This window comes from Thalassophryne amazonica, chromosome 15, assembly GCF_902500255.1.
Source record: "Thalassophryne amazonica chromosome 15, fThaAma1.1, whole genome shotgun sequence".
NCBI lineage: Eukaryota > Metazoa > Chordata > Actinopteri > Batrachoidiformes > Batrachoididae > Thalassophryne > Thalassophryne amazonica.
Genome location: NC_047117.1, coordinates 2773447 through 2784087, shown reverse-complemented (window position 1 = coordinate 2784087; position 10641 = coordinate 2773447). Strand labels below are relative to the sequence as shown.

General features: G+C 40.6%; 1 protein-coding gene across 1 annotated transcript; it reads right to left on the bottom strand.

The window, feature by feature from the left end:
- Positions 1-3448: 3448 nt before the first annotated feature.
- On the bottom strand, positions 3449-4835 carry LOC117526385. The gene is made up of 2 exons (XM_034188445.1): positions 4381-4835; positions 3449-4168 (listed from the first exon to the last, which is right to left on the bottom strand). The coding sequence occupies exons 1-2, from the start codon at positions 4586-4588 to the stop codon at positions 3666-3668; spliced, it is 711 nt and encodes a 236-aa protein (XP_034044336.1). The 5' UTR covers positions 4589-4835; the 3' UTR covers positions 3449-3665.
- Positions 4836-10641: the final 5806 nt, after the last annotated feature.

Genomic DNA, 10641 nt, shown 5'->3' with positions numbered 1-10641 from the left:
GGAACCTGAACAGTCTCAGCCAAGACAAAATGTTAGAAGAAAATACTTTATCAACCATAAACATTACAACAGCGCTGTTGACATGAAGGGAACAGATCCAACAACACGTGCTTTAATTTCTTAATTTTGACCTATTTCTCTGTCTGTCTTGTGTAATGATTGACAGTGGAGTCTGTGATGTCATTAGACCATATGCTTTCACAGGTTTGTCTTAAACTTTATTGAAATCATTTGTTCCACAGGCACAAATGATAATAACAAATGAATCACAATGATGAGAACGCTGTCTGCTGATATCCACTAACTCTAACTCTTTCTGTGTGTTAGGTCCCAACCCTGACTGCGGGACGTCACCCATCCATCTTCTTCCCCTCTGTGACACACTTTGTCGTCTCCTCCAGATCCTTTGAATCCGGGTCCAGTCCCTCCCCTAACACAAGCTGTCACTCTTTTTCCAGCCTCCATGTGTAAATCTTTTGAGAAAGTTTGGGCTGATACAGTTGTATGCAAAAGTTTGGGCCCCCCTGATAATTTCATGATTTTTTTTTATAAATCATTGGTTGTCTGGATCAGAAATTTCAGTTAAATATATCATATAGCAGACAAACACACTGATATTTGAGAAGTGAAATTAAGTTTCTATTATTTACAGAAGTGTGCAATAATTATTTAAACAAAATTAGGCAGGTGCATAAATTTGGGCACCCTTGTCATTTTATTGATTTGAATACATTTAGCACTAAATATTGGAACACAAAATTTGTTTGGTAAGCTCACTGACCCTTGACCTCCTTACACAGGTGAATCCAATCATGAGAAAGGGTATTTAAGGTGCCATTTGCAAATGCTTCCCCTCTTTGCAACTCTTCTAATGAGTGGCAACATGGGAGCCTCTAAACAACTCTCAAATGACCTGAAAACAAAGATTGTTCAACATCATGGTTTAGTGGAAGGATACAAAAAGCTATCTCAGAGCTTTCAGCTGTCAGTTTTCACTGTGAGGAACATAGTGAGGAAATGGAAGACCACAGGCACAGTACTACTTAAGACCCAAAGTGGCAGGCCAAGAAAAATCTCAGACAAGCTGAAGTGAAGGATGGTGAGAACAGTCATAGTCAACCCACAGACCTGCTCCAAAGACCTACAACATGATCTTGCCTCAGATAGTGTCTCTGTGCATCGTTCAACTATACAGCGCACTTTGCACAAAAAGATGCTGTATGATGCTATAATGCAGAGGAAGCATTTTCTGTGTACACGCCACAGACAGAGTCGCTTGAGATATGCTAAAGCACATTTGGACAAGCCAGGTTCATTTTGGAATAAGGTGCTGTGGACTGATGAAACTAAAATTGAGTTATTTGGACATAACAAGGGACGGTATGCATGGCTGAAAAAGAACACAGCATTCCAAGAAGAACACTTGCTACCTACAGTAAAATGTGGAGGGGGTTCCATCATGCTGTGTGGCTGTGTGGCCAGTGCAGGTACTGGGAATCTTGTTAAAGTTGAGGGTCACGTGGATTCCAGTCAATATCAGCAGATTCTTCAGAACAATGTTCATGAATCAGTGACAAAGCTGAAGTTGTGTCGGGGCTGGATCTTTCAACAAGACAACGACCCTAAACACTGCTCAAAATCTACTAAGGAATTCATGCAGAGGAACACGTACAATGTTCTGGAATGGCCATCTCAGTCCCCAGACCTGAATATTATTGAAAAACTGTGGTGTGATTTTAAGCGGATTGTCCATGCTCGGAAACCAACAAACCTGAGATGTTTTGTAGAGAAGAATGGTCCAAAATAGAATCCAGACTCTCATTGGAAGCTATAGAGGCTGTTATTTCTGCAAAAGGAGGCTCTACTAAATATTGATGTATTTTTTCTGTTGGGGTGCCCAAATTCATGCACCTGCCTAATTTTGTTTAAAGAATTATTGCACACTTTCTGTAAATCCTACAAACTTCATTTCACTTCTCAAATATCAGTGTGTTCGTCTGCTATATGATATATTTAACTGAAATTTCTGATCCAAACAACCAATGATTTATAAAGGAAAATCATGGAAATCATCAGGGGGGCCCAAACCTTTACATACAACTGTAATTACTGCATCTAAAAGTTAAATGTTTGACTGTCAGATTTATGAATGCGTCATTTTTTAGATGATAAAATGACAGAAGTTTTTATAATAAGGGGGAGGTAATAGTCTAGTGGTTAAGGTGTTGGGCTTGAGTCCAGAAGATCATTGGTTCAAATTCCCACCTGACTGGAAAATCACTAAGGGCCCGTGAGCAAGGTCTTTAATCCCCTACGGCTCTCGGTGTGTAGTGAGCGCCTTGTATGTGACGCATTATTTTGGGGCCTAATCCAGTCTAATTCAATTTGGGAGTTTAATTACTTATTCACTACAACTAAATGCTACATTAATTGGTCCCCGTAGTGAGGCCTGAATATATGTAAAGCAAAGTGTCTCCACTCAAATCACCAATAATCACTACTTTGGTGCTCCGTGTGAGCGTGATTCAGTAAATTATTAAATTTATCCAATAAATTATTAATATTCGTTACAGTTTATTGGTGCCTCCGTGTGAGTTTAAACCCATATGCACTACACTTTATTGGTGTCCCATGTGGAGGCATAATATCGCTACATATTATTGGTGCCCACTTGTGAGGCTTTATTATTAATATTGTTACATATTTATTGGTGCCCGCTTGTGAGGCTTTATTATTGTTACATATTTATTGGTGCCCGTGTGTGAAGCCAAGTTAGTGTTGACCTTCTGTTTCTACGACTGTACACAATTACCCCTCATGGACTATTGTCTTAAAGCTTTTTCTGAATGAAACAAAGCCACTAATTTAAATTTCTATCAATGAATTAAGCGTTTATTTATCGCATTTAATGCATGCAAATTAAAGCATTTGACTAAAGTATTTAGTGTGCGACTTTCCACATAATTACTTCATCTGGATTCAGTTATTGCTGACATCTCCAGATTAAACCAAATCCCGAAGCCACAAATAACACTGATTAACTGCGACTATCCAGTATAAAGCTGTTATTTACCTAATGTAACACAATTTTTGTTCCTAGCTTCTAAGTGTTATATTTCAACTGCTTATGTCTAAAGCCTATGGAAAAATGACTACATTCAGCACAAACTTGATTTTATGAGCACAGCCCAGAAAATTTTCAAATTTATTGTTGATAAACAAAGAAATTTTTATATTTTCGTTCATTCGGTCTGATAAAAAAACATCACTTGCATGGTAAATAGACAGTCAGTCAAAAACCACTCAGAATGGTTCAGAAATGAGTAGGTTTCTAGATTTGCGAGTATATTGCAAATCGCTTTCCTCGAAGAAAGCGCCCAAATGTAGTCCCCCCATCATGTTTTCGTTATACTGTCCTTGGTAACGATGTCAAAGAAAGTCCAATATATCTTGATGAAAGCACTTGCCTTGCTCCTCTGAGTAAGCTCCCCTGTTCTCCTTGAATTTGTCAAGATCAGCGTCAAGGATATGGACTTTGAGGGACATTCTGCATCCCATAATTCTTTGAGAGACTGAACCAACTGCATAGTTTTCAGCCTTGTGATTACCCAGGAAGCCCTGAACAATTGCAACAAAACTGTTCCAAGCCTTTTTCTCCATCCTGTTCAGCAGCTTGGTGAACTTGTCACATTCGAGTTGGTTGTTTGGTGACGCTTTCTCTGATGTGTGACTTGCACGCTTTCATCCAACAAGTTCCACTGCTTGAGCCTGGATATTAGAAGCTCAGCATTGGACTTGGTAAGACCAAGGTCTCTGATCAGATCGTTGACGTCTTTCTGGTTAGGGAAGTATGGCCTTCTCTCCTCAACCGCATCTGTGAAACCATAATCTGGATCTCTGATATCTTCCTCGCTGTCTGACTTGCTGCTGTCTTCTGAAGGTGGCTGATCCCTCTTCGGGGCAGAAGGAACAGGCAGCTCAGGGCAGTGTGGTACTGGGGCAATGGAAGAAGGAAGGTCTGGATAAATGATTTTTGGTGCATTCTTGCCAGTGCGACGTTTGGTAGGATCCACTATGCAGAAGTAGCAGTTGCTTGAGTGGTCAGTCGGTTGCCGCCAAATTCGTGGGATGGCAAACTTCATGGCTCTCTTTTCTCCCCTGTACCAACCTGTAACATAGCAAATATAATTAATTATATAAATTTAAAAGTTGTGTACACATTACTTAATACAGGGTATATTAACATATATTTTCCTATAGTACATTGACATATGTGAAATTTTGTCAGTTGCATCTCCTTAAACTGAACTAGATCTAAATCATTGAAATTCGACAAAATAAAGCACTGCCATCTAAGCAAACAGCAATTGTTCACCATACCTTCCAGAGTTTTCTTGCAATATTCACATGTGAAATGAGGTGCCCAGGACTTGTCTTGATCCCCAACAGGCATGCCGAAGTATGCCTTGTAGGCCTCGCACATCTTACGACATGCTTTCACAGAATACTTTCTCGCTCTTGTCTTTATAAATTGTCCACACACATAGCAAAATGCATCTGCTGGGTGCAAACAACCTCTTGATGCCATCTAAGACAAATAATTGCTGTTTAACTATGATTTGTTATCCTCTTACTCAGCAATAACAAACTGAAATGTTGGTTCAAGTCACCTGTGCTTTTATACTTGTATGACTACTATTGGACAGTCCAAGAACATTCTAGAAAGTTCTAGAAAATTCTGGACAGTTCTAGCAGTTCAAGAATATTCTAGAAGACTACTCAGTAGTGAAGGTGAATCAGAATATTCTTGAAAACAGACAAATTTCAAAATATCATTGTCCTGATGACAGCAGTTTCTGTGGAATAACAGCTATTTTCTATTTATTTAAGGCATAACAGGTTAGGAAAACACTGTGTACCCAGGAACTAAACAAAAATAAAAATTTGTTACATAGTTTTAACTGCGTCTTTTCCAGTTAATCGCTTGTTACCCACATTTAAATGTGTCGTTTAAAGTTCAAAAGAACATCTGTGTGCTTTAAGCAAATTCATTTAAATGTTTTGTGGACGGACGCGTCACTTTTTTGAAAACACTGTGCTACAAAACGTAGCTTCTAAATTAGCACCTGGTGTAAAACAAGTCTCCGCTTCAGCCAAGCTGGAAAGCGATCGTGATTTATGATCTCTGACAAGCTACCGCGCGCTCAAACAGACAAAGCCAACCAAACAGAAACGTCGAGTCCGCTTACCGACTTTAAATTTAGAACACGATAAAATTTAAGTTAGCACGACAGCACATGGGCTAAGCTAAGCTAACTCTGCTAACTCACTCGGAAAACCTCAGAAAGTCACCCCCCTGTTGAAGAGCATTGTAAAAGGTTGCAGTGCTTAAACACAGTCATAGACCAGACCAAAGCAGCCAAAAGATAGTTTTCCAAATTTATTTCTTCTCAAAACGTCGATTAAAAAAGCCCGCTTAGAACCGCGGACAAGACAGGAAGCGAGTGAAAGGAACCCCCTCCCCTCCTTGAGACTCCAAGCCTATTGAACAAGTGATCCCACCTACAGGTGGAGGACCGCATTGCATCCTTTTCGGCTTCAAAGGCATCAAGCCGAATTTGTAAATCCAACCCCTGGCAAAAAAGGATGGAATCACCGGGCCCTCGGAGGAGGTTCATGTCAGTTGTTTAATTTGTAGAAAAAAAAAAGCAGATCACAGACATGACACAAACTAAGTCATTTCAATGGCAACTTTCTGGCTTTAAGAAACACCTAAGAAATCAGGAAAAAAAAAATTGTGGAGGTCAGTAACGGTTTACTTTTTTAGACCAAGCAGAGGAAAAAAATATGGAATCACTCAATTCTGAGGAAAAAATTATGGAATCATGAAAAACAAAAGAACGCTCCAACACATCACTAGTATTTGTTGCACCACCTCTGGCTTTTCTAACAGCTTGCAGGTCTCTGAGGCATGGACTTAATGAGTGACAAAACAGTACTCTTCATCAATCTGGCTCCAACTTTCTCTGATTGCTGTTGCCAGATCAGCTTTGCAGGTTGGAGCCTTGTCATGGACCATTTTCTTCAACTTCCACCAAAGATTTCAATTGGATGTAAGATCCGGACTATTGGCAGGCCATGACATGACCCTATGTGTCTTTTTGCAAGGAATGTTTTTGCAGTTTTTGCTCTATGGCAAGATGCATCATCATCTTGAAAAATGATTTCATCATCCCCAAACATCCTTTCAATTGATGGGATAAGAAAAGTGTCCAAAATATCAACGTAAACTTGTGCATTTATTGATGATGTAATGACAGCCATCTCCCCAGTGCCTTTACTTGACATGCAGCCCCATATCATCAATGACTGTGGAAATTTACGTGTTCTCTTCAGGCAGTCATCTTTATAAATCTCATTGGAACAGCACCAAACAAAAGTTCCAGCATCATCACCTTGCCCAATGCAGATTCATTCAGAGTCATCCACAGTCCACGATTGCTTTTCCTTAGCCCATTGTAACCTTGTTTTTTTCTGTTTAGGTGTTAATGATGGCTTTCGTTTAGCTTTTCTGTATGTAAATCCCATTTCCTTTAGGTGGTTTCTTACAGTTCGGTCACAGACGTTGACTCCAGTTTCCTCCCATTCGTTCCTCATTTGTTTTGTTGTGCATTTTCGATTTTTGAGACATATTGCTTTAACTTTTCTGTCTTGACGCTTTGATGTCTTCCTTGGTCTACCAGTATGTTTGCCTTTAACAACCTTCCCATGTTGTTTGTATTTGGTCCAGAGTTTAGACACAGCTGACTGTGAACAACCAACATCTTTTGCAACATTGCGTGATGATTTACTCTCTTTTAAGAGTTTGAGAATCCTCTCCTTTATTTCAATTGACATCTCTCGTGTTGGAGCCATGATTCATGTCAGTCCACTTGGTGCAACAGCTCTCCAAGGTGTGATCACTCCTTTTTAGATGCAGACTAATGAGCAGATCTGATTTGATGCAGGTGTTAGTTTGGGGATGAAAAATTTACAGGGTGATTCCATAGTTTATTCCTCAGAATTGAGTGATTCCATATTTTTTCCCTCTGCTTGTCTAAAAAAGTAACCGTTACTGACTGCCACAAATTTTTTTTCTTGATTTCTTATAGTGTTTCTTAAAGCCAGAAAGTTGCCATTTGAAATGACTTTAGTTTTGTGTCATGTCTGTGATCTGCTTTTTTTCTACAAAATTAAACAACTGAATGAACATCCTCCGAGGCCGGTGATTCCATCATTTTTGCCAGGGGTTGTAGTTGACCAGCTTCCTTTTGTGAATACTTGACAGTGATCAATGAAACTTATTGCATCGTTTAACGATTTTTAATCACTTTTAAACTGATTAAGATGGTACAATCCTGATTCCAATTGGAAAAAAAAAAAAGTGTTAGTGATTAATTCCTTCACTTTAATAAATTGAGATAACACATCTCTAAAATCAAATTCATTTGGATTCTAATTTATGGCAGTTGTCTAATTTTGAATTTTTACTGTTTGTGATTTTCCAGACTAATTCTTTGACTTAGACTAATTCTGCTTTCAGCATTGAAGTAATCCCACAACCAAACTGGGGATTATCTAAAGCCAATACTTTAATTGAAACAATTCTACAACTGAATTGATAAATTCTTAATTTTTTAATCAAATTCAAAGAAACTTTAATTAATTAAAACAAATTATTCAAACTTTTAATTTAACTAATTAATTAAAATGTTGATGTTAAGGAACTACTAATTAAAGGAAACACTCCTTTTCCTTTTCAGATTTCATAATCTTTTTTGAAACAAATTTGAGAATCGCTTACAGCGAACCAATTCCTCCGTACACAACTGTAACGGGTATTTTTGTAAATAATTGTGTATCTTGTGTTAACCTGATCATCTCATCAGGAAATTGAAAATGCCGTGGTCTTCCACAACGAAGTCACATGCGCCCCGTGGCTCTGAAACGCCCAGCCACAATGATTCAGACGAGTCAATAACACAGGTAATATTCAATCTAACCGCAGAGTTATTACCTGGACTTGCCGACAACCTTCAATCTGCAACGCAAAAGAAGGTGAGCACAGGAATGTCTGAACTCTACAGCCAAGCTCTGAACAAAGCTCAAAAAGGGAACAACTTAGCTGAAATGCTAGGAAGACTAGCTGTGACGGCTTTCACCAAACTGAAGCATGTTGAATCTCTGTTATCACAGTCTGTTTCTCAAATCCAGGAAGAGAAGGAGGAGAACCAGCGATTGAAACACAGACTAGATGAGACCGAAAGATCTTTGATCCTTGCTGAGCAACGCATCAAAGACGAAAAGGTAACAGTCACCGTACTCAGTGATGAGGGTCTGTGCCCTGGAAGAAACTACCAGTGAACGTGACGAGACAATCACTGACTTACATGACGACTTAAGCAGACACATTACGAAATCACAACCCTGCAAAATGAGACTAAAACATGCAGACAAGTTCTGGCTCTTGAAAAATCAAGAACCAGGAACTGCACAAACAACTTGTTGACACAGACTTACGTCTGATGGAAACTCGCCAACAGCTGGAGCTCACGAGCAAAGAAGTGCTCTCACTAAGACAAGACTTAGGCAGTCCTCACATGAAACACTGTAAGACAGCTGCATGACCTTGACCAAACCTATTTGGAGAGAGAAAAACTCCAGTTCCTCTCCACAGGTACACCAGAGGACTCTTTCCCCTCCCTTCGTGGAAACAGGCTCTGTCCTCCAGAAAAAGTTGACAGGCGTTCGTGAGACTCTTGAGAGCTCAGCTCATGATCCCCCTCCACACGCTCAGCCTCTTTCAGTTCTCACCGATTGAGAACTTGATAAGACAACACGAAACATAACTCGCTTTGAGCCAAGTCCTGATGGCTCCCTGGTACTTACTTGAATGACAGCAAACATTTTACTCAGAAAATTTCCTCAAGTAACCAGTGACCACTTTATCTATCTTGTCAGAAGAACTTCTAGCCGCAAAGTTAGCAGGTTCCTTGAACACCAACCTGAAGCGGTAAGACAAGACATTGAAAAGCTTTGTATGGCCCTTGAGAAAGAATTCTCCAACCCTGCAGCTCAGACAGGTTTAGCAGCCACCCTGAAAGTCATACAGGGGAGAAAAGAATCTCCCAGAGTGTATTACAACCATCTACTGCTTGCATACTTTGGTACACCGCAACGAGCCAGGCATGGAGGAAGACCTCAGCTTCAAAACCTTGTTTGTTGAAAACCTTCATCCTGCCACCAGTTTTCACCTTAGAATCCTTGGGGACCCCAAGGAAGCCAACATTCAATGTGTGCGTGATCTTGCTTTGAAAGGTTTCACAAAGCAACAGAAAAGAGACTCTAAAGCCACTAAACATCATTCAGTTTTGAGTGTCAACACTCAACTGTCAGCCCTTGAGCGCAAAGGCGCCCCCTGTGGTCCACCTAAGCTCACCACAGGCTCTACACCAAGGTCTGCTAAATGGAAGCAGAAATCTACTCAAACAGACAAAGCATTCAAGGCGGACCACGTCCACAACAACCATGGTCCCCCCAAAATGCTCACTACCTTGGATCAAGACTGATCCAAACCCAAAGACACAACATGGACAGTTTGCACCCAGACGTCGGGAGAAACCCACATACTGGGAAAGACAAACTGCTAAGCACACACCAAAGCAGGATTTCCCTGCAGATGAACACGAAAACTCTGTCTTTAGGCAGAGAGCTCTAAGCATCCTAAGAGACACCCTCTACGACCTGAAGGAAGAGAACCATCAACACATGGCTGATGTGCTATCCATCACCTGTACGGTTCCACCTTCAAACGTAGCAACATCATTCCCTCAGTCCCACACAACTGAGGAAGATCACAGACTGACTCAGACACACATCCCGGGTCCTCGACTCGAAGCTCAAGATCAAACACTACAAAAGGGTCCACCTTTCTCCTCTAGCAATGCTCGTGGAGACACGGTCGACCTCAAGGACAAAACATGTGCTAATCCAGACGGGGTCAGCATAAATGAACCAGGCAAACCAAAGCTTTTGTGCAACTTGTCAGAAGACGATAGAACACGAAAGCTATACCTGTAACTCTTCAAAAAATTCCTTCCAACAGGAAACCCTCGTTGACACCGCTGCCGATGTCACACTCATGTCAGCCAAACTGTTTAACAAACTGCAGGCTGAAACTAACAAGAACCTTACACACTCACCTTGCTCAGTTAAGATACAATCTTACACTGACAGAGACACAACGATCATCCATGGCCCACATCCACCTGACCGTGGGGCCCATGAGTTTTGTCCATCCAGTTTGTATATCACAACTGGAATACTTTTCCACTTCTTCTCGGCAAAGACTTCTTTGACCGAATTGAACCTCTCATAGACTTTAAGCGGTTGAAACTTTGGGCTCAGGTGCAACAACCACATTCCCTGAAACCGCTACAACCGACTGTCAACTTGAGGTGCAACGCACCTAGACCACCTGACCAGTGGCGGTGGGGCTGCTGTGCCAATAGATTCCCTTGCCTTGTCCAGTACAGGCATTCAAGTGAACAGTCAGAAAATTACTACAATTCCACAATAATCATTTCATGTCCTTCTCAAAAT